Source organism: Pogona vitticeps, chromosome 2 (genome assembly GCF_051106095.1).
Source record: "Pogona vitticeps strain Pit_001003342236 chromosome 2, PviZW2.1, whole genome shotgun sequence".
Taxonomy (NCBI): domain Eukaryota; kingdom Metazoa; phylum Chordata; class Lepidosauria; order Squamata; family Agamidae; genus Pogona; species Pogona vitticeps.
Genome location: NC_135784.1, coordinates 100,416,572 through 100,441,546, shown reverse-complemented (window position 1 = coordinate 100,441,546; position 24,975 = coordinate 100,416,572). Strand labels below are relative to the sequence as shown.

General features: G+C 41.3%; 1 protein-coding gene across 1 annotated transcript; it reads right to left on the bottom strand.

Annotated features, from left to right (window-relative positions):
- Window positions 1-7,198: 7,198 nt before the first annotated feature.
- NEUROG1 (neurogenin 1) lies at window positions 7,199-8,739 on the bottom strand. Its single transcript, XM_020782644.3, has 2 exons — window positions 8,529-8,739; window positions 7,199-8,002 (listed from the first exon to the last, which is right to left on the bottom strand). Exon 2 carries the CDS (start codon window positions 7,999-8,001, stop codon window positions 7,318-7,320), a length of 684 nt encoding a protein of 227 aa, XP_020638303.2. The 5' UTR covers window position 8,002; window positions 8,529-8,739; the 3' UTR covers window positions 7,199-7,317.
- Between the last annotated feature and the right edge of the window lie 16,236 nt (window positions 8,740-24,975).

Below are 24,975 nucleotides of genomic sequence, written 5' to 3'. Positions count from 1 at the left end.
TTGAGTCAACTCCTTTGTAAGTTTCATTGATTCAGATGGCCCTACTCTAACTGCAACTTAGCCTGAGCGACAAGATTTCAGCCAGTATTTGATTAAGCTGTGATCTCTCTTGAGTATTGATAAGAAACCAGTAGGACTTACTTCGGAGTAAAGGGTTTTGCTGTCGACTGTCACAGAGCACAGAGAACAAGTCTTGCTAAATAGACCTTAATTAGAATAGCATATATCTTACGTTGCAGAAGACAGTCAAAGGATGATCATCTGTTTGTAGTCTCCTGTGTTGAAGGGATATCATAGGATTGCCTTTTCTGTTCAAACGTCACCTCTAGTTGAAGGGCTGTTCAATCAAGTCCAGTTCAGAGGTTAACTATTTGGAGAGCAGGCAGAGGCCTTGAAGTTGTCCATCAACAGAGAGCTCCTGGAGATCAGCCTCAGCCAGTAGGCAAACAGATCAGTGGGTCACAGTGCTTGTTTCCTTTTGCAGTCCATGGGACCGTTGGATTACTCTGGTAAAAGTTTCATTTATTGACACTTCAGTTGGGAACTACTGTCTTGGGCCACTGGTGACTTTACCTGACCTTTCATTTCCATGTAGGGGCTAGATTTCAGTCCAGCTGGCTAAAATGGTTTTAGGTTCTATGAGGTACTGAGGATTCTAGGTTTTAATTTTGCTTAAACCTTGAAGTGTAGTGCTTGCTACACAAGTGTACTGCATTTTGAACAATTGATTATTGATGTTATATATTGATGTTATATTTAAATTGTTTTATTTTAAGTGTTGTTAGCTGCCCAGAGTGGTCAATTGATCAGATGGGTGGGATAGAAATTAATTAATTAATTAATTAATTAATTAAATAAATAAATAAATAAATAAATAAATAAATAAATAAATAAATAAATAAATAAATAGCTCTAATAGGGTGGTAACTGGTGCCTCGCTAGACGATGATAATCTGTTCCACTGAAATCCCTGTTTAGCGAAATCATTGTCTAGCAAAAAGCATTTCCCCACTGGAATGCATTGAAACCTGTTTAATGCATTCCAATGGGGAAGAATCGTCATTGTCTAGAGAAGATCAGCCATAGGAAAGCCGCTTTGTGAACCGCTGATCAGCTGTTTAAATCGCTGTCTTGCGAAGCTAAGGTCCCGAAAACACCTGTTTTGCGAGCGCGGAGGGAGCTTTCAAAATTGTTGTCTAGCAAAAATCGGTTTGTGAAGCAGGGACCAAATATTGTCCAGAGAAATTCCCCCATAGGAATCACTGTTTTGCGAATTGCTATAGTGATCACAAAAAGTCAATGTCTAGCGAAAAAACTGTCATGCGGGGTAACTGTCTAGCGAGGCACCACTGTATATAAATTGAATGAATGAATGAATGAATGAATGAATGAATAGTTCAGTGAGTTAGGTATCTTGCCAGAGTTTGGGAGTTTAATTCCCCAGTGTGTTTCATGCAAAAAGAGCCAGCTTTTGTGGACTTGGACACACTGCATGGTCCCAGGTCCTACCCAGAAGAAAGGAATGGTACACTGCTTCTGAGTACTCTATACAATGAAAGCCCTGGAAAGGATTGCCCTCAGTCAGAACTGACTTGGTGGCACATAATGTATAAAGGAGTTTAATTGCATGTTTCCGAAGTCAGCAAACAACCGCAATGGAGTTATAAATGTCTTTGCACAAAGCTCCAACACCAGAAATTATCTCTCATCTGGTGAGGTGCCAAACAGCAGTTTCTTCTGGGATCACCACTTCCTTTCACCTCTTCTTTCTCATTTTAATATTTATTTCCAATGTGACTAAGCAGTATTCTGTTGCAGCACTGACTTTGGGAAGCTTTTTTTTAAAAAAAAAAAAATACTTTGAAAAATATGACAAGGACTTGGTTGCGGGGAACTGACAACTTCAAGAGTGCTCCTTTGCACCGGATAAGGAAACGACATAAGGCCAGAAAGCAGAGAAAAGCAAACCCAGCAAATCACAACAAACGTAAACCAGCCCTGCCAGCTAAACAAAAAGAGATGATTCCCCACTGCATTTCCCCACACTCCGCTTTATGTCATTGCTGTTTTTAATATTTGATTTAATCCATGCCAAATTCAATGCAAACCGTGAGATAAATGGCCAGTATAGTCAGACACACCCCTCAGTTCATCATTTGTGAGCTGGTTGGCAGGTTGTTATCATTGCTGTTGCCTGTTGGCATAAGCAATTGGTTTCATTGTGCACTGTTGGCATGTTATTTGAGATTGTGCCCTCAAGAAACTTAGAAAAATACAAAGGACAGGAAAAAACAATACTGTCCTGGCCACTTTCTTACCAAGGCTGCAGCCCTTCTCACAGTCTACTTGTTGGCTGGGAAACAATTTGCAGTCTTAACACATCAGGAAGCTGCCAGGTTCATTGGACAGGTATTTTATAGAATTCCGTTCACCTGTCCCAAGTATATTTGATCACAACAGACCACCAAGCAGAGTTAGAATGTTACTTTTAAGAAGCATGGAATATGGAAGGATCTACTCTTCAAGGATACTCATATATTGTATATGTGCATCGGGAAATGCGCTCAGACACCATATCTCTTTCTCTCCCTTTTTCTCTTCCGTCCTGCAAAGCTCATTGTTCAAATTTTCTCATAAAATTGTGTTTTGTATCAATCTATGAATATTTTTAAATAAGACTGTTTTTTTAAAGCGATTGGTTCTTCTTATTTGCTACAGGGTTTTAAAACAGTTTTTTGCCATTATTTCTCAAGATTTTGAGAAGTGATTCGTTCATTCGTCTGTTGCCTCACCTTTTGCTTTCTTATTCTTCACGCTCCTCTCCAATGGAGGGCCAGATGTCATTATGGCTCTGACTTCAGATCCAACAGTACTAAACAATAATGTTTTGTTCCATCAAACATAACCCAAACTAACTTGTTGAAAGTAACTGTATTACTTGTAACTAGTTTTTCCAAGCATTCCCCACCCCCCGGAGGGGGGTGAAGATGTCTAGCAAGTTGAGAGTAAAATGGTCACTTTAAGCAGCCTGACATCTTGTACACTGTAAGAATGACATATTTTTCTTTCTGTTGATATAAGAAATGGGAAAGCGGTGGATACGTAATGCCACTTTATTTATATTATAGATTTTGTGTCCTTACTTGACCGTGTGGAGTCAAGCTCTATATTTTGACACAACCCTCTTAGACTGTGCAGCCATCGCGGCACACGTTCTTCTGTGCAATGGCCCTTGTCCGTTTGATCGCCTCCCGTATATTCAGCAGGGCTATGGCCAGCTGCCAATTCAGATGAGTCGCCGCCCCATGTGCTCTCCTGGAGCAGGATGTGAGTCGGGCTTTGGAAGGGGTTTCCTGGTGCGTCGTCTCCTGAGGGCTTAACAGAAAAGAAAACCAGGGCTCTGTCCCAGACACGTGCATCTACAGCAGGAATGGGGAGACCCCTTGCTGGAGTCACAAATAGAGGATTTACCCTCCACTATAGAAATGGAATAAGCTCTGGAGCAAAAGGCTGAGCTGACTCACGTCCAGGAGCCCTCCTGAACAATGGCAATGGCAAATCCATCCTCCCACACCCTATGCCGGCCATTAAAAGAAAAAGAGGAGAACAATTCAAAGGGAGAAAACATAGGAGAGGTAAAGCAAAGATAATTTTCAAGTCCATAAGTTTATTTCTGCAGGTTTCAAAATAGGGGTTAATCCATCTTTACACTTTTGCCCTAAAGGCTGGACTTGATTTCCTTTGTTTGTTCTGCTTCAGATCACAATCTGACAATCTTTTCACACATGACATGACATATATACAAAGACAAAGCCACTGGGCTTCTCCCCAGGGTGCGCGCGATTTCTCTGCTGAACAAAATGACCCTTTCAAACCCGTGAGCTCAGCATGTTTGTCAAAGTTGCATAATTTCACCTTTTCCTTTGGATCTACTTTGGGAGAGACGCAAAGAATGCTTATTTTCCTTTCCTCTCTGTTACCTAATGATCATGCACATAGCACTTCCGCTGGTCTGTCATTTGACAGAGTCTGCAACTACAATTTTTGAAATTCTTGATCACCTTGATCGATCCATGGCTTTAGAGCAATCCTATCAATCTGAAGCATTTTACCCAAGAAAAAGACATAAATCCTTCAGAGACTCTGTCTAGTGGGAAGTGAATCAGTTGATTTATTTATTTATTAGATTTTTATCCCGCCCTTCTAGACTATGTCTACTCAGGGCGGCTCACAATAAAAATGTTGCACAGTTGCATAATAAACCTTAATTGTGACTGGATTTATGACCTATTCAGTCATTCAACTTGTTTATGGAGCCTGCATGTTACTTTTATGAAATGAATTTGTGTCATGATGTACATTTGATGTACATCAGAAACTTTCAGCCTAGATTTTGACAGATGGAAAGATAACAAAGGAAGAGAAAGGAAGGAACTAAAAGAAGACACAAAGATAATACAGGATTATGTGAGCACAACTGAGTTACAGCCTTATGTTTTGTTTTAGTTGAGGATGAGAGCTAAGGGGTTCAGCCAAATGCTTAATTACAAAGCTAGCTTTTTAATTTACAAGGTAATTCAGGCATGCAGTTCTGCTTGCTAACACAGATAACCTTTTGTCAGACACTATTTCTCACCTAGTTCACCACTCAGGAAAAGCAAATAAACCTGTGTGTGCCATAAATAGATTCCAAAATCCATATTAGTATAATTTCTTTACTAGGCCACCTAAGAAATATCCCAGCTTTTGAGCTCTCCAGATCTCCTCATCACCCAAAAAAGCAGATTGTGAAGGAATGGGGCAGGAGACTGGCAATGCTGGAGTCTCTATGATCAGAGTCCAATGAGGGAGAAGTGGTTTTCAGACATAAGGCTGTAGCTGGTATTGTGCTGGGGCACTTGGAGATGCCCTGAGGAAGGACGATTTAGATTTTTTCCATTTTAGAAAATATAAGACTCCATTATTACTTAGAAAAACTAAGTCCATTTTGGGAGAAGCACAAAAATACCTGGATCAATGGGAAACAGACGAACTGGCAAACTTTATATTGATCCAACTGGAGATAATCGTAGTTGCTCTTGTCAAAGTAGAATGGGAATAATGTAACCTTTGAGTTTCTTGATTTATTCCAAGAATCCAGATTTAGTCACAAATACAGCAGATACATTGAACTCAATATGATCAGTTATTCATGAGTAAATGAAGTCCTGTTTCAATGGGTCAACTTTAAAGCATGACTAAATATGGATTCATATCCTAGCTCATCCATAACTGGGCTTATCCAAGTTCCTTTTGGCTAGCATGTCATAGAGGTGCTGCTGGGAGAGATGAAATGGAGTCATTCTTTATGGATGCTATCTTGAGATCTTTGGAGGGAAAGTCCCATATAAATTAAACAATGGGAGAAATTAAAAGTCACAGCTTTTTCTATTAAAGCGGGGAAAAAACAGACCTATTTTAATACCTCTTATCACCAAAAACTTAAAATGTGCAAAAGAAGGAACTGTTGCCTCGAAGTCTAACCCCATTATTTAAAAAAGAATGAGAACTTGGGAGGTTTTGCATGTAGTTTAGTATGCTAATTGATTTTTAATTGTGTAAATGCGAGATAATGATTTTCCTTTACATAAAAAGGATTAAAAGTTTGAAATCTTTGCGAAAGCTTCAAGGTCCCTTCAGAAAGAGTGGAACTATAAACCTGGTGCTGTAAGGCATACACCTGTCACTTCCCACTTTCTCCATAATTGTCACTTTTTATTGATCCCTTTTAATCCCCTTTTCTTTGAAAATCTGTTGCCAGCTGATGTTTCCTTACACCAAAGAGAACTCTTTTTTTAAGAATCTGTGTCCCCACAGGTAGTCTCTAGCTCAGAGCTAAACCGCTGGCTACCAGTTTTAATTTGCTTTATTGTAAGCCTGAATGGATTATACTTCTGTTCATGCTTAGGTGATGCAGGAGAATTCTGTGATGTCGATGTATATTGATTGCTTCATGGTTAACTGCTTTTAAATTTATTTCAGATTTCTATTGCCGCAAGACCGTTTTGCCTGTTCACTAGTAACTTTTACTGGCTCATCCTTCTTTTTCAAGCCCAAGTAAACGTTATCAAATTACAGCCCCTGTGGAAAAAGTAATGATTCATCAAAATGCACTGAAGTTGCAAAAGGTAAAAAGATTTATTTACGAACACTTTTTTTAAAAAAAGCTACAGCACCACATTTTCAGATAATGTGGACATAATAATAAGAATAAAGCTCTTTATGTACAAAAATACAATTTTCATATGAATGAAAGTTCTTGATTAAATTAAACTAGCATCAGATCCAGTCAGTGAATGGCCCATGTCTAGCCCGACTTGAAAACAAGACAGAAGCAGTGGAGGTCAGGATCCATAATGCATGAACCTAGTTCCTTGTCTCCCTCTTCAGGGACTGATCCTGGCAGGTTCAGAGCCCCCTCCTGAGCCTTTAGAATCTATTGAAAACTGGGTGTGCTAAGTCCCTAGCAGGAGGTCCTGTGCACCCAACTGGATCAGCCCTCCTTAAGCCTTTTCATTGTATTGTCAGGGCGTTCAAACCAAATTTTCATGCTCATTTTTCTTCATTAGAGTTCTACAAATTGTAAAATTGACTTTTCACCTCGTCTGTAGCAGCAAATCTGTCCCTTTTCTTCTCTTTTCTAAATCGTATTGATGACCAAGAGCTCAGGTCAGTGGAAAGGAAAGAAACAAAGTAGGATTTGTGAAATTCAGGAAAGTGTGGGGAGGGGGAAAAAAGAGGAGGAAGAAGAAGAGGAGGGAAATTCTTAGAAATCAAACTGGGACAAAATAAAAGCACACTGTTGGGTAGATCCTGCTGCTAGGACAATCAAGGGGAGGTTTGTAAAATGTTATTCTAAATGTCACTAAAATAATGAAAATAATAGAAATCTAAGGAGTTTTAATTTGAAAAGCCAAACTCCAGTTCCCCACTCTGAAACCATTTGGGGGAAAAAAAGTCATTTTCTGGACCACACCTCCTAGCGTCCACTAGCTGGGTGATTCTGGGAGCTGTGATCCACCCCACCCCGCATGAAAAACGACAACATGGTTTCCAGCCAGCCAGAACAAGTCAGCAGGGTGATAGCGCTGATCATTTGGGGACTTTTAACTTTAGTAGAAGACGGGCACCCCACCATGAACAAACAGCCTCCATAATAAACATGACAATCTTAGAATTCCAGAACCAGAAGGGACCCGATGGATCACCAAGTCCAGCCCCTGTCAAGGAGGCACCGTGGGGAAGCCCAACATCTGGCTCTGCAGCCAGATTCGTGTTCTAATGGTACTGCACAAAGCACGAGCAGTTCTGTAGCAAGTCTTTGGGGAGGCTGGAGAAAGAGAAGAGATTCTCTGTGTGCCTACAGCAATAGTCTTCTGAAGTGGCTGGGCTGCTAGGGCTGGAAGTGCAGGTGGACATGGAAGAGGCGGCTGGAGAGGCTGTGGAGACCCAGGAGCCAGCATCACTGCCAGGGCTGGCCGGCTGGTCCGTTGAGCTCAAGAAGCTGGGGAGAAGCATGTCTTTGGGTGGTTTCTGGAGGCACTGGTCCGCCAGTCGAAGAGTCTCCGAGAGGGCCCAGATGTAGTTATGAGCAAAGCGCAAGGTCTCTATCTTGGTTAGCTTGGTGTCATCAGGAAAGGTTGGCAAGACACTTCTGAGCTCATCCAGGGCAGCGTTGAGGTTGTGCATGCGGTTCCTCTCCCTGTCATTGGCCTTGACCCGCCTGGTCTTCTTGAGGGTATGAAGGACAGCTTCGTTTTTGACCTTGGTCCGGCCCCTGCGCCTCTTCTTTTCTCTTTCTTCCTCGACCCGCTCCTCAGTGCTGTGCTCAAAGGAAGGGGCACACTCAGAGGAGGCCCAAGAAGGGGCCCGTAGGCTGCTGCCTTCGTCATCTGTGAGGCAAAAGGACACTTCACTGCTGTTGTCAAGGTCAGAGAAGCTGGTCTCCAGGGGAGAGGACATCCTGTGAAGAGAGGGAAGAAATGGATCACCTTGGGGACTACACCTGAGAACAAAAGGGACAAAATACAAGACCTGGGACAAGATAAATTGAATCAGAAACAAGCAAAGATGGGGGAAATTACCTTTTGGGGGACTACAGTTCCCAGAATACAACGGATAGAATGGACGGTGGCCACCATAGCAACAGGATCATGGGAACTGTAGTCCAAAGAAGTAAATTTCCCAACTGTTTGGGGGGCAGAGAATCGGGGGTGGGATGCTTCTTTTACGATATCATGAATAAAATTATTGCCAGTGGTTTATTTATTTATTTTTAAAATCCCAGATCAAAACGAAGAGAACCGGTAGATGAAAGTTAAATAAACCTTCAAGGCAGCGTCCGACTTCCCTGTCAGGGCAATTTCCCCTCAAGACAGCCTAACGAAGACGTACAAGACGACTGCTTTTGTCTCAGACCGAACCTCTAACTTTGGAAAGATCTAATCAATAAAGCCATCCGGGGCTTGCTGGGTGCCCTTCATACTCACTCGACGAGCTGGGCTCAGGGCGGCAGTCCACACATACACGCGCGGCCGGCTGGCCAAGTTCCCCCGCAAGTGTAACCTGAAGACCAGGAAAGCGTGAATGAATGCTCCTCGTAGGTCCTGGCGAGAAGAAAAGCCAGAGGGAGGACACGCGACAGCTCTTGTCTATGAAGTGATCTCTGCGGCTATCAAGTCGTGTGAGCGGGGACTTTGGCACACGACTGGCTTCAGACATCTTATATACCCTGTAAAACAATAGATCTCTCTTTCTTTCTTTCTCTCTCTCCCCCCCCCGTCGCCCGTTCCTCCTCCTTCACCTCCGCCCGTTCCCCCCCCCCCCCCAAGCAAGCTCTGGCGGCATGAATGAATCAAGGCATCAGGTCTGCCCCGTGCTGCACTTTCCTTCATTTGCATAATTTATGCGCCGAGGATTCCGGCCTCTCCCGGGAGCGTGCCTATAATTACGGCTGCCCAATGGCAAGCCGGCGGCGGCTTGGGAGCCACGTGAGCGATCACTAGGCTAAGCCCACTTGTTTGAGCTTCATTAGTCTATTAAAAGGGGAGCGGGTGGGGGTGTGCGGGGGGGGGCGAGAGAGGGGAGGAACAAAGAGATTAGCTTGAGGGACTGGAGGCGCGAGTCTCCCCCAAGGGTAACCTGGGAAGGCAGGGCGAGCGGCTTTGCCCAGAATGGTCCAGGGCGTTCGGCGCTTGGGGGAGAGGGGGGGGTGGGGTGGCGGATTCCTCCTCCCACCCACGTTTCGACCCCCGTCCTTCAGTGGGGATCTTTCAGGAGGTGCTTTTCTGCCTCCCCCACCCCCACCCCCCACTTTTATGCGAGCAAAGCGTGAGGTGACAAAGGCTTAGAGAAATAGGCGACAGGTTTGTGGGCCAAAATGACGAGCTCGCCCTTACCGGAGCAGGTGCTCGGTTCGGGTCGCCCTCTCCTAAGGAGGTAGAACTGGATTGTTTTATCTGAACCAAGTGGTTCACAATTTGCGCGGGCGGCACGGGGAATGCTGTGTTTTTTCCCCCACCTCAAAATCTTTCTACATTAACATGATTTTTGATACTGAGGTGCGCAGTGAAAGAAGTTTGGACTGGGCGGTCATTGAACGGGTTGGGTTTTGCTTTTCCTTCTTTAGGGTTTTCCCCTACACATTTTATACTTGGCTTCCGTAGATCTTAGGGGTATAATCATCATCACCCAAAACCTATTGACTTTTTTCAACTTATAAGTACCTGTTGCTTTCTCGACGATAGTTAGATGTTACTGGCTGGGTTTAGCGCTTAGAGAATGAGTTCTCTAATAAGTTAGACTCCAGTAGTAAGCTGCAACTAGAGTAGATCCATGGGATCAATGGAACTTACAGAGGAGTTGACTCACCAAATCCCCACTGATTCTATGGACTGACTTGTTTTATGACTTATTTCTCGATTGTTATGGATTAACAGCCATACTATGTTAGGTGACTATATCCTATTTGCTGGACAGAAAGCATACAGAACTATCTGTTCTTTACATTAGTACATGAGTTTATATATCATTTAAAAGTTATATATTATTAAATATTTGTAAGACGCTATACATTACAGCATAAAATTACATAGTTCTGTTCATCTCTTAGGACATTTTAAAAAGCTTTAGACTGTTTTTTTTCCCCGTTTTCCAATTACAGTGATCAATAATTTAACTAATAGATAGAAAGTGCATTTTTTAAAAAAATACAGTTCTTTCTGTCTCACTGGCAAATGTTTTAAGTGTACATGAGATAAGCTCTTAGAATATATCTGAAAATAGAAAACTGAAGAAACAACACAGTGGCTGAAACTGTTGTGTAGTGTAGTAGGTCACAACTAGAGGACGCCCGTTGAATTAGTGGGAATTTGGTCAGTTAACACGTACATAAGTATCACTGATTCAATGGGCTTATTCTTGTTGAGACTTCCTATACTAAGCAACAGGATTTCAGCCAGTGATCAGCCAGTTTCCACCAGGTGGTGATGGCAGTCTGTTGCAGCAAAATCGAGGATGGTGTCTTGTAACACCTTAAAGACTAATTTAGTTTTATATACCACAATTTTTATGTATGGTACCTCACTTCTAGCATGCATCTGAAGAATGCAACATAATCTCACTCATCCATTCCATCCATTGAAACCTCTGGGCTAAATCCATTGTTAGTTCCAACTAGAATAAAGCCATGGAACATTTGTGGGAATTATAAATGAAGTGCCTAAGAAATTCCATTCATTTCAAGAGTTTACTTTTGTTGAGATTCACCTTGGCATCAGCCTTTGCTAAATCAATACTTCCAACTGCCTCTCTTGATTTTCATCATGCCTTCAATTTATATAGAGACTTGAAATCTTCATTTTGTTTTCCTGTTATAACATGAACACTGCTCTGAATGGCAAGTCAAGCAGAGCTTCCCCCCCCTCCATTTCATAGATTAGGAAATGCTTACAGTTACACAATCATGCAAGTCCCAGGTGTCTCTATTACAGGTTTCTTTCCACCTGACTATACTAAGAATATGTCACTCTTAGGTATAGGAACCCCTCACTTCTTGACTGCAATTCAAATGAAAACAAAAATGGCATTAAATCATGCATACAACAGTTAGACTTTTCACAGCTTTCCACACAATTGATCATTGGCCTCAAAATGGACCCAGAAATCAAATTCTTTTCATCAGTTTTATCTATAGTCTAAATCGCTATCATTTGTTAAATAACATGTTTGTATTCATCCAGTCAGAAGTCAGGCAGGAGGGGAAAAACTTATGTGCTTTATTGAGCAGTAACAACACACCATAAACAGAAAAGAGTTTTGCAAAACAGCCATAGGTTGAAGGTTTGTTTGCAGAAACTATTCAATGAATACTTATGAATAGCAAGTCCACTGAAGGGATGAGAACTGATTCATTAGCAAACAGAAAGAAGTGCTAAATTTCTTGGATAATTTATTCACAATGAATAATTCAGCTTCTCTCAATAGCAGGCAGTCTACTAATTTTTGAATAAATTGTTCAGCATAATGCCACTTGTATTGGGAGGCTTACTTTTGATGACAGTCAATTGCAAAATATTCACTGGCTTAAATCCTGTTGTTTAGTGTAGTAAATTGCAACTAGAGTAGGCTCATTGAATCAATGAGGATTTTGTGAATCAACTCCTCCATAAGTTCCATTGATTCAATGGGCCTGCTTTTGCTGTGACCCACTATACTTTTATTTATTTATTTATTTATTTATTTATTTATTTATTTATTTATTTATTTATTTATTTATTTATTTATTTAGCTTGTATACTGACTGATTAGTGCTGGGTTAGTTCTTCTGAACTATGGGCAGTTCAGAAGAATAGAAATAAAGTAACATTAAATAACAAGACAAAATCAAACAAAGCACCAGGATAAACACAAATAAGCAGATTAATAAAAACTAAGCAAATCCAGACAATGGCAAGATGGTGGCGTAATATGACAAAGCATTAAAGGTGGATATTCTTAAAGGCTTCTTTGGACAGCTTAGTTTTGAGCATCCTCTTGAAAGCTGAGAGGGACAGATTCAGGCGCAGCTTTACTAGGAGGCCATTCCATGGGGATGGTACCATTAGTACCATCTACCCGAATCACCCGTCATAGCCAGCAGGGATGGCTGAGGGGCCTGATGCCGAGGGAGGCCTGGAAGGAAAAAACAAGGAACCGGGCCTTCTCGGCGGTGGCCCCTCGGCTATGGAACACCCTTCCAACCGAAATTTGGCTGGCACCCTTCATTTGCTGGTGTTTTGGAAAGCCAGCTTTCCAAAACACCAGCAAATTTGGCTGGTGTTTTCAAAAGCCAGCTAAAAACTTGGCTATTTAAACAGGCCTTCCCTCCAGTCAATTAAGTGATTTCTATTCCTAGCTTTTTTCTTTTCGTTCATGCTATGCCATCTTGGCAACGTCTTGGTCGGAAATCCACTGCTTAAATGGTAATTGTAATTGTAATTATAATTGTAAATACTGAAAAATTTTATGATTTTATATGTATATATTAATGTGTTTTAATTGTAAGCCGCTCCGAGTAGACATTGCCTAGAGGGGCAGGGTAAAAATCCAATCAATCAATCAATCAATCAATCAATCAGTCAATCAATCAATCAGTCAATCAATAAAAATACCATAACTGAGAAGGCTCAGTCAGTTTCATGTAGATGTCTTCCTGGCCTCTTGAGAAGTTGAATTAGGGTATTCTTGTCAAAATTTACAAACATTCAGGTCTGTGCCCCATATTCTGCCAAACACTGAAACATTAGCTCAATAAGGGCTATTTGTGCAAATCAGTGATGACCACAGAGTAGAGGAAAAAGCCCAGGGATGCTCATGATGCAGAGCAGTGTACTCACACAGGACCCTCATGTTAAATGAACAGTCATGGGGTGAAATGTGTTAAAATTTAAAAGATGCAGTGTGTGTTTAAAAGCTGTGAGAAGGAAATTGGAAGCCACTTATTCATAAAGAAGAAGCTGAACTGGCACAAAAGAAGAAGGAGACTGACAGCTTTGCCCCACACCACCCCTGCATTACAAGGCCTCTTCTACCCACTCTAATCACTGAAATACTGGGGAAGTTCTCTGAGGTCACAAGACTATAGGAGCCATCCTGCACATTTCTTAAGCTGCAGTGTAACCTGAGGGACTTCTACTGGTGTAGTATACTGTCTGGGCTGTATAATCTCAAATATTCCTCCCCAAACCCCTTTTTATAAACATAGTGGCTGCATTACTGTGCACATGTATCCATATATACATAGATAAATACATGAATTCTTTTTTTGGATGTGAAATAAAGTAACTTCACACACACACACACACACACACACACACACACACACAGACACAGACACAGACACAGACACAGACACAGACACACAGACACACACACACACACACACACACACACACACACACACACACACACACACACACACACACACACACACACACACAAAAGATAAATATCTGAATTCCTATAAGGATGTTGAGTGGTTAGGTTGGAACTTTACTCTATAATCTTATTTATTTCTCATCCTACTTTGGTTTCTCTTTTGTTGCTGGCATGGTGGTGCCAGTGCCAAAATTCATACTAGGAATCTCCTGTCCCCCCACTTTTTTGAGTGTTTGTGTTCTCTGGGCTGAAGATGAGCACATAAATCTGCCCAAAATAACTCTGATAGTAACTTACATTCTAAGTCACAGTAGTCTGTGTTTCCCATTTGAAGGAATTCCCCCCCCCCCAGCCCAGATGTAGAAATCCAGAAATGCCAGCCTGGACACAAATAAAGATCGGGAGAAAGGGTCTCCAAAAGAGCAGAGAGGAGTTAGGTGCCAATTTGGGTGCCCTTATTTAGGTAAAGACCAAGGTGGAAGACCAGTGCACATCTCGACAAATACTATATTCATAATTCCATGAATTTAGAATCCTTATCAAAATATCAAATAGAGTTTTCACATGTCTTACATCCATGCAAATATGTGAAACTGATATAGTAAGAGCAGTGATTTATAACTAGTGCAAGTACCTTGTCAAACTCTGCGTCACAAATTTGATCTACCAGAACATCCTGAAATTCAAAATACATTATCATTCAATAGAACTACTTCTGTGATTCTGTATAATGTAATCAGTTTTTTGTGTGGCCACATAGATTAAAATCCTCTGATGCTCACCAGGTGGTTTGAAGATTAAAATATATGCTAGCAATGTAAAATATTTATTGTGCATTGCTTTGGGCATAGTTGTGTAATAAATACTCTAAATGTGTAGACATTACGGAGACAGATGTACAAATGGGGACCAAAGCATTAATACAAGTGGATTCCTTTATTATTATTATTATTATTATTATTATTATTATTATTATTATTATTATTATTATTATTATTATTATTATTATTATTATTATTATTATTATTATTATTATTATTATTATTATTATTATTATTAATTTATTTAATTAATTATTTATTTATTTAATTAATTAATTATTTAATTCATTAATTAATTTATATGCCGCCCACACTACCCAAAGGTCTCTGGGTGGCGTACAGCATTTTAGGGGGTAGAGGAACAGAAAGTGAGAGAGATGAAACAACCACATGTATAAACTATTGTTAAACAAAAGATGTTTGGAGATAGATTTTCTGTTTGATCTCTCACTAAAGAGATTATTCCATAATAAGAGCTTTGCCCTTTCTCTATCCTCATGGATACTATGCAGCTGAGTGTGCTTTAAGAAACTATTCCTTGAATTTGTAGGATATCTTATATGCTGTTGTCCATGTCCACTGACAACTGTCACTTCTGAATTGTTCAAAGTGAACAAGAGCCATGAGGAGGTTTTTTCTCCAGAAGTCACATCAGAATCACTTTACAGTTCAATAGATCCAAGAAGAAAGAAAGAAAGAAAGAAAGAAAGAAAGAAAGAAAGAAAGAAAGAAAAAGAAAAGCTTTTGTGTTTGCTGACACTTTGTTAACTAGTAGGATCATTCTGGTAACTGTGTGTTTAGTCGTTTAGTCGTGTCCAACTCTTCGTGACCCCATGGACCAGAGCACGGCAGGCCCTCCTATCTTCCACTGCCTCCCGGAGTTGTGTCAAATTCATGTTGGTTGCTTCGCAGACACTGTCCAGCCATCTTGTTCTCTGTCGTCCCCTTCTCCTCTTGGCGTCACACCTTCCTAACATCAAGGTCTTTTCCAAGGACTCTTTTCTTCTCATGAGTTGGCCAAAGTATTGGAGCCTCAGCTTCAGGATCTGTCCTTCCAGTGAGCACTCAGGGTTGATTTCCTTTAGAACTGATAGGTTTGTTCTCCTTGCAGTCCAGGGGATTCTCAAGAGTCTCCTCCAGCACCACAATTCAAAGGCATCAGTTCTTTGCCAGTCTGCTTTCTTTATGGTCCAGCTCTCACTTCCATACATCACAACAGGAAAAACCATAGCTTTGACTATTCGGACTTGCAATTGACCTACCCTGGATTTTCCAAAGCATCCTTTGGCCCAGCTCACCCAAAGCAGCAGCTGTTTAAAATCAAAACAGCACACAGCATCTGTGAGCCCTTGCTCTCAACCTGAGTGCATTGCTTGGTAGAAAAGTGCTGTGCAGATTTTATAGTACCAACACTGAGTTCTCCACAGTGATTTACAATGGGTTGGTTAAACTGGCACATCTAAAGGTTAGACAACTTCACCCAAATTGCTTGTTGTGGGAAATTAATTTTAAATAACCAGTATCTGGTTTTGTGAATATGGAGGCCTAATCCATATGCTGTCCCATTAGCAGTAGAACTGCTTTCTGTTAGGCTCATCCCACTCTGATCTGACAACGTCTGTAAATGAAGGAGCTACAGAGGAAACGGCAAGGCTCCTTCCCATGCAAACATTGCTTACTTCCTGGAGAGTTTATGGTAACATGAAGAGGAATCACCTGATTGTCCGTATGATTTTCAGATTCTAATTGTACACTTTTGGAAGTGATACAATTCAACTTTGACTGATTTAGAGAACACCAAATCCAAAGTGAAATTTGGAAGACCAAAGTTTCTTAGAAAAGCCAAAGGTTCATTGATTTTTCCATGAATTCCCCCCCGTCCCTAAATATCTGTTTTCTTCAGAACTGGCTGGCATTTACATGCCTTTTTTTGAAAATATTCTGTTTGCAAGATTGCAGATGAACAGATACAGGGTGCTCTGCACACTATACATTTTGTGTTTTGTTTTTTTAAAAAAATTCATGGAACTCACAGTGACTTTTTCTTTCTTTATAGAACTGAATGAAATCTTCTGAAGCTTAAGCCACCAGCTTTCAGATGAGTAAATGAAGAAATGGTTGTGTAATAGAGACCTTTCCATGTTTCAAGACTCCAAAATATGATGCACTTATTCCTATATGTTCCTTATGGACTGATGTGCTAAAGTGACAACAGAGAGGTGGCTCTAAGTGACAAACTTGTGCAGTCTTCTCTTCCATTTTTTGGAGTGTCCATAAACAAGGAGCATGCAGAGTTCCAGAAGATAAGATGCAGGGGCTAGGAAGGAAATTAAGTTGCTTCAAAAACCACCTTAGGTTTTTGAAATAGTGAACACTTGCAGAATAACGAGTCTGTGATCCCATTCTTTCCCTAATCCATCCCATATATTCTGGTTATACCATCTAACCATTATGCTCCATCTGTAGTTCCACAGTAACAGCAGTCTTAAGATGGGAGAATTAACCATCTTGGACCGTTATTGTTAGAAGCAGGATCCATGTGAATAAAATGTACTTGGAAAGTTACTTCTGGTTTGTCTGCAAATGTTAGCTTCTTGAAAGAAGAGCAAAGATGATCCTGCAGAAGACCTGAGCCATGTCAGAGAACCTCTAGAGAACTGATGTTAGGAAAGTGTGAGAGGAGAAGGGGACGACAGAGGATGAGATGGTTGGACGGTGTCATCGAAGCTACCAACATGAATTTGATCCAACTCCGGGAGGCAGTGGAAGACAGGAGGGCCTGGTGCGCTTTAGTCCATGGGGTCATGAAGAGTCTGACACAGCTAAACGACTAAACAACAACAACAGGATGATTATACAAATAAATGATCATCCTATCTCATGTCATATCGTTTTAAAAATTGTAAGGGTTGGGGAGAGTGATGAATCTCAACCTTTTCTTCAAGGGGTTCATATTTCAGAACTTGGATGATGTACTAAAGCAAAGATGTACTAAATCAAAGGTGTTTGTTAGAGACTGTGCATGTATTCCTGATTTATAGGAATATCCTAAATGTAACCACTTGCATTTTTTTCCTCCTAAAGGAATCAGGAAACTGGGTGGAAATGCAACTGTTCTGTGTATCCTCCACTTTATTTTCTACACATTTTTAGAACATAAGCCTTACTGTTGCCTATGAATGCAATGTATTTTGCTTTGCCGCAATTAAAATGTTTTAATGAGACAACCATAAAATCAACCATTAATTATTTTGTTTCAAACACTTCTGCATCCTTTTGAGCCAGGTCTATTTAGAAATAGTTTAGAGAGTAGCCTGCAGTTTTATTCTTTTCCCTAGTATTATACACAGGAGTGGAGAAGTCATTTATAAATAATTACACAATGTTTTGGGTCTTTGGGCTTGTATAATATATCAAAGCGATTAGTACGTGCATTGTTCCATTGTATATAGGGTTTCTTTTTCTCCCCTTTTGCTTCCTTTCAGTTTCACTTGCCTTGTATTCTACCCAAACCTTTTTCTTCGCATCTTTTGTCTTCTTTATTCTTTTAGCGTGTTACAGTCCCGGGACATTCGTCTTCTTATTCAAACACTCACAGCGTGAGCAAAGAACGCGACTTCTGTCGCATCTTAAGTTTTTAACCATCACTTTCTGACGTTTTTTCCCCCTTTCCAGTTTCCCAGACTATTGGTGAGGAGACCCTCTCTCTGTATGTGTGTGTGAGCGTGTGCGTGTGTGTGGGGAGAGATTAAGAGTCACAACAGCCGTCAGTTACTGGAGCTGCAGGTATATTCTGCGGATTTTAACGGGAAAGTTTCTCAAAGTTTTTCACTTTCTCATTATTATTTTGTTTTTGTTCTTCAGACGGGAAAAAAGAGAGCGGGCTCCACCCCAAGCGAGAGCCATCGGCCGTGGGTTGGTTTTTTTTTTTTTTTGTCTCCTTTAGCGGTATTCCTATTTCATGGATTTTATGGTTATCAAAGGGGGTGTTAGAGAGGAAGGGAAGGGAGGGGGGCGGGCGAGCGAGCGAGCGAGCCGGGCATTTAACGTATTTCTTTTATGAGCTGCCTAAACAATACATTTTCAACCCAAACAATATCTGTGCCAGAGTAACAGTTTAAATGTCAGTCAAGCTCTCAGCGGTGGAAAATAAATGATCCCAACGCCGGACCGTGTAAAAGCCCCGCCACCCCCGGGTTGATGGAAGAGGGCGCGTTCAAAGGGATTCTCATGTTGACGGTGACGCTGCGCTGGCGAGAGGTGCAATTTAACCTTATTACCCCCTATAAAGTGACAGGACGCCGTGTCTTCTTGGGACAATGGCACGATCGTGTGGGGGAAAAGACCTGAAGCATCTTGCATTGAAGAGGGCCTGAGTGTCTGGCGGTGGGTTTTTGTTTTCTTTTTTTTCCCCCTCCCCTCTCTGGAGATCCTCTGATAGGATTAGACCCACACCGGAATAGCGCTGCAATTCAATACGGGGCCACATGAAGGGGGGGGGGTTTGAACTATCTCTCTTTCGGGAAAAAAAATGGTTCCAACAAAACGAACTCCTGTTTTCCAAGAGATGGGGAGGAGAAGAACTGGGGAGAACATGATCTGGAGAGGTTTAAGAGAAATTAAGTGTTTTCTTCTTTTTCGGGGGGTGGGTGGGTTGTGGGGTTTGCGGGTGGTGACGATCATGTCCTACAGATCTTATTTGACAAGTGCCTTGGATTCTTGCACTTGGATGAAGGCAGGGGTTAATTATGAATGAACGAAATCAGAAAAAGCTGGGTTTACTGTAGGAGGAGGCAGAAAATAAAATACTGTATCTGTGGGACATGAAAAAAAATGAATTTAAGGCAGGAAAGGGAAGGAAAGGAAATTGTGTGTATATTGGAACATAATTTCTCTAATAACAGTAGCAGCCATTTTAAAGGAAATCATATGTAGGTGCTTTGCAATTTTAAAATAGCCTATTTTAGGGAGTATTTTGGCTGTTTACACACCATTTAGGGTGGCTACCCTAAATGTTAATATTAAAGCAATGTTAATTAGTTAGTTATGTGCCATCAAGCTGCAACTGATGTATAGTGACCCTAATAACGCTTTCAAGGGAAGTAAGATTAAGGACTTGTTTTATCAGTTCCACACACCCAGTGAGCTTTCATGGCTGAACAGGGATTTGAACCCATGCCTCTTGAGTCCTAGTCCATCGCTCTGTCCACTAGGATATGACTAGCAATCAATCTGCTGGTAAGTTACATAAAGTTCCAGAACAGCAGCAGCAGCAGAATGGAAACAGAACCATGAAATAAACCTTGAAAAGCCATTTTTTTCCTGCTTAGACAAGAAGGACATAGCCGTCTTTTAAAAGCTGGCAAAGATGGTGGTGGGGAAAAAATTCAGTATTTTGGTAGAGCCCTTGAGAATGTCTAGATTCTGTTCAGATTGGAACTGAGGACTTGGAGGAAGAGGAAGAAAAAACATCCTCTATTGTGGAAATGAAATTCAAGGTGGTGGCAGGGTGGGGATCTTCAGGCTGCAGAGTCAAGCTTTATCCCTGGTTCCTATCAGAATTTTCCTGGGCAGTTGCATTTAGCAGGCTGTCAGGGCTCTAAACCTGTTTACATATGAAAACAGCTTCCTAGCCCTTAACCTTCCCTTGGAATGAATGCCCCTCCGTTTCTTGCTCCTGGGCAAAATCCCTCCCTCACCCCCTCACCCTCCCTCTCCACCCCCCTCAACTGGGGATGGATTTGCTGTCATTTGCATAGCAGGTGCTTGATTCTTGCTCATTCTTCTTTAAAGGAGTTTTAATATGGGATAAATTGCTAGGAATTAGTTGGAGCAGGAGACGAAGTGAAGGAAAAAAAGAAAGAGGAGCTGTGCATTTTTCTCCCAGGCTGGCTGAAAGAAAAGAAATCCTGGAGTGAAAAGGCTGAACTGATTAAAAATAAAAATAAATATCCATTCTGGATTTTGCCCTGCAGTTCAGTAATAGCAACGTAACTTTCTTCCACCAGCCTCTAAACTCAGGTTTGGATGTGGTCAAGCAATTATCCCCAGAAGACAGTAATACGATTACTGTCCCACAGATCTTTGAGTCAGAAACTCTGGTCAGAGAGTTTAAAATGTTAATCCCAGGCATAATCCCTTCCTTTGGCATTGTGTGAGTACTGCAGGCACAAGAGATTTTCTAATTTCTCCTTCTCCTCTTGTTTTTAGAGAGAGAGAAGGAGAGAAGCGAAATGGGTCCTTTGCTTGGAATTGGAATGAAAGCTTTACTTCAGTGGCTCAATTGTGTTGAGTTGTAAATCACAATCCTGGGAGGGCTTGCCTTCATCTTGGTAGGGGATGGGCCTGAAGGGTGGGGGCCAGTTGTGTGCACAGCGTCAGGAGGGAGGTAGAACCCACAAAGTTTCTGCTTTTAAAACAGCTGTGGTGGCCAATTCTTTTATAGCTGCTCGGGCAGCATTCATTGGCCTCTTTCAGGCTGCCTTTAGAAAGGTCTGTAAAGTTAGGGGCTTTCTAAAATAGACACAAATTTTCCTTGAAATCCTTGGTCTTCCCAGCCATTTGTCATTTGTTCAACCTTCCCCAACTCAGTGCCTAGCAAATATGTTGGACTATAACATATTATACATCCCAGCCTGTAATGAGTACTGGTTCCAATGGGCACTCATTTTATTCTTATTTAATTACAAAGAATCATGGAATAACTGAGTTGGAAGGTGCCTATAAGGTCACTGCTCAATGCAGGAATCCAAATCAAAGCAGATCTGACAGACAGTTGTCAATTTTTCCCTTGAATGCCTCCAGCACTGGAGGGATCACCACCTCCTGAGGTAATTGGTTCCATTGTCAAATTGCTCTAACAGTTGAGAAGTTTTTCCTGATATTCAGCCTAGATCTGGCTTCATGTACTGTAGCTTGAACCTGTTATTACATATCCTCCACTCTGGGATGATTGAAAACAGATCCTGTCCCTCATATATATGACTACTTTCCAAGCATTTGAAGAGTGCTATCGTATCTCCCCTCAGTCTTTTCCCCCCTCAAGGTTAAACATGCCTAATTCTTTCAGTTTTTCTTCATAGGGCTTGGTTTCTGGTCCCCTGATCCTCTTTGTTGCTCTCCTCTAAATTTGCTCCAGTTTGTTGGCATCCTTCTTAAAGTATGATGTCCAGAACTGGACACAATACTCTTTGTTCATTCGTTTAGTCGTTTAGTCGTGTCCGACTCTTCGTGACCCCATGGACCAGAGCACGCCAGGCCCTCCTATCTTCCACTGCCTCCCGGAGTTGTGTCAAATCCATTCTGGTAGCTTCGATGACACTGTCCAACCATCTCATCCTCTGTCATCCCCTTCTCCTCTTGCCATCACACTTTCCTAACATCAAGGTCTTTTCCAAGGAGTCTTCTCTTCTCATGAGATGGCCAAAGTACTGGAGCCTCAGCTTCAGGATCTGTCCTTCCAGTGAGCACTCAGGATTGATTTCCTTTAGAATTGATAGGTTTGTTCTCCTTGCAGTCCAGGGGACTCTCAAGAGCCTCCTCCAGCACCACAATTCAAAGGCATCAATTCTTCGGCGGTCTGCTTTCTTTATGGTCCAGCTCTCACTACCATACATCATGACAGGAAAAACCATAGCTTTGACTATTTGGACTTTTGTTGGCAAGGTGATATCTCTGCTTTTTAAGATGCTGTCGAGGTTTGTCATCACTTTCCTCCCAAGAAGCAGGCGTCTTTTAATTTCGGGGCTGCTGTCTCCATCTGCAGTGATCACGGAGCCCAAGAAAGTAAAATCTGTCACTGCCTCCATATCTTCCCCTTCAGTTTCCCAGGAGGTGATGATCAGTGGCCATGATCTTAGTTTTTTGGATGTTGAGTTTCAGGCTGTTTTTTGCACTCTCCTCTTTCATCCTCATTACAAGGTTCTTTAATTCCTCCTCACTTTCTGCCATCAGAGTGGTATCATCTGCATATTGGAGGTTGTTGATATTTCTTCCAGCAATCTTAATTCTGGCTTGGGATTCCTCCAGTCCAGCCTTCCCATGATGTATTCTGGATATAAGTTAAATAAGCCGGGGAACAATATACAGCCTTGTTGTACTCCTTTCCCAATTTTGAACCAATCAGTTGTTCCATATCCAGTTCTAACTGTTGCTTGCTGTCCCACATATAGGTTTCTCAGGAGATAGACAAGGTGGTCAGGCACTCCCATTTCTTTTAGAACTTGCCATAGTTTGCTGTGGTCCACACAGCCAAAGGCTTTTGCATAGTCAATGAAGCAGAAGTAGATGTTTTTCTGGAACTCTCTGGCTTTCTCTATAATCCAGTGCATGTTTGCAATTTGGTCTCTAGTTCCTCTGCCCCATCGGAATCCAGCTTGTACTTCTGGGAGTTCTCTGTCCACATACTGCTGAAGCCTACCTTGTAGGATTTTGAGCATGTGAAATGAGTGCATTTTTTGGCATGGCCCTTCTTTGGGATTGGGATGTAGACTGTTCTTTTCCAGTCCTCTGGCCACTGTTGAGTTTTCCAAACTTGCTGGCATATTTAATGTAGCACCTTAACAGCATCATCTTTTAAGATTTTAAATAGTTCAGCTGAAATGTCATCACCTCCACTGGCCTTGTTGTTAGCCAGGCTTTCTAAGGCCCACTTGACTTCACTGTCCAGGATGTCTGGCTCAAGGTCAGCAACTACATTGTCTGTGTTGTCTGGGATATCCAAATCTTTCTGATATAATTCCTCTGTGTATTCTTGCCACCTCTTCTTGATGTCTTCTGCTTCTGTTAGGTCCCTCCCATTTTTGTCCTTTATCATGTTCATCTTTGCACAAAATGTTCCTCTAACATCTCCAATTTTCCTGAACAGATCTCTGGTTTTTCCTTTTCTGTTATTTTCCTCTATTTCTTTGCATTGTTCATTTAAGAAGGCCCTCTTGTCTCTCCTTGCTATTCTTTGGAAGTCTGCATTCAATTTTCTGTAGCTTTCCCTATCTCCCTTGCATTTTGTTTCCCTTCTCTCTGCTATTTCTAAGGCCTCGTTGGACAGCCACTTTGCTTTCTTGCATTTCCTTTTCTTTGGGATGGTTTTTGTTGCTGCCTCCTGTACAATGTTACGAGTCTCTATCCATAGTTCTTCAGGCACTCTGTCCACCAAATCGAGTTCCTTAAATCTGTTCTTTACTTCCACTGTGTATTCATAAGGGATTTGGTTTAGATTATACCTGAGTAGCCCAGTGGTTTTTCCTACTCTCTTCAGTTTAAGCTTGAATTTTGCTGTGAGAAGCTGATGATCAGAGCCGCAGTCAGCTCCAGGTCTTGTTTTTGCCTACTGTATAGAGCTTCTCCATCTTTGGCTGCAGAGAATACTCTAGATGAGGCCTAACCAGTACTGAAGAGAGGGGGACTGGTACCTCATGAACTTTGGAGACTATACTTAAAGCATCCTAAAGTTTCATTTGCCATTTTTGCAGGCACATCACACTGTTGGCTCATATTCGGCTTGTGATCTATAACAATTCCAAGATCCTTCCCACTTGAAGTATTACTGAGCCAAGTATTCCCCATCTTGAAATTGAGCATTTGGGTTTTTTTCTCCCCTAGGTGTTGAACTTTGCACTTATCCTTGTTAAATTTCATTCTGTTGTTTTCAGCCCAGTGTTCAAGCCTATCAAGACCTTTCTGAATTTTGTTTCTTTCTTCCACAGTATTAGCTATTTCACCCAATTTTGTGTCATCTGCAAATTTGATAAGTATTCCCCGCACTTCCTCATCCAAGTCATCAATAAAAATGTTGAAGAGCACCAGGCCCAGGATTGAGCCTTATGGTACCCCACTTGTTACCTCCTATTATGAGCATTGATATGCATCCTCTGAGTATGATTTTGTAATCAGGTTTGTAACCTCCTGACAGTTGTTCTATCCCGCCCACACCTAGTTAGCTTGCTAATCAGAATATCATGGGGCACTTTGTCAAAGGCCTTGCTGAAGTTAAGATATATTATGCCTACAGCCTTCCCATTATACACCAGGGACATTACCTGAAAAAAAGTAAGATAAAATTAGTCTGGCAAGATTTGTTCTTGACAAATCCATGATGTACAGTTCTACAGAATGGACTGTGGCAGGCAGCCTCATTAAAAAGATATTTCAAATATCTTTTATTTATATTTATATTTTGGCTGTTTTGTCCATGTGCAATTTTCGAATAAAAATCTATCTATCCTGGCTTATAAAATGATAAACAAACACTTGTTTCTCATGATGCTATTACTAATATTTGTGGTTCATCCATTCAGCGTAAATGGTGAGAGTCTGAGGAAAGATGAAAGAAAACACTTCTTTGCACAGAACATAGTTCAGCAATAGAATTAGTTAAGCAGTAGAACAAGCTGCAAGTAGGTTGTTAGAGGACTGGCACCAGAGCAAGCAGGTTTCCAACATGAATGTTCTATTTATTTTTGCAGAAAGCACAGCATTGGGGTATTGATCAGGGACCCTTAAAAACAGTAATTCCTCAGGGAACAGGGGAGGAAAGAAAATGAGTAGGAGGTATGTACTGTAGTCAAAAGGCATGAATAAACCAACCTGGGGGACATTCTGCATAGATTTCCTGTGTGTGTTTGTGTTTTAAATGCTCTTTAATCCATGATATTTTTAAGCCCAATTAATTCATGAGCTGAGCTGATTCACAGCTGTGACT

Coding starts and splice junctions, on each gene's coding strand:
- NEUROG1 (XM_020782644.3), bottom strand. CDS start 8,001: ATGTCCTCTCCCCTGGAGACCAGCTTCTCTGACCTTGACAACAGCAGT.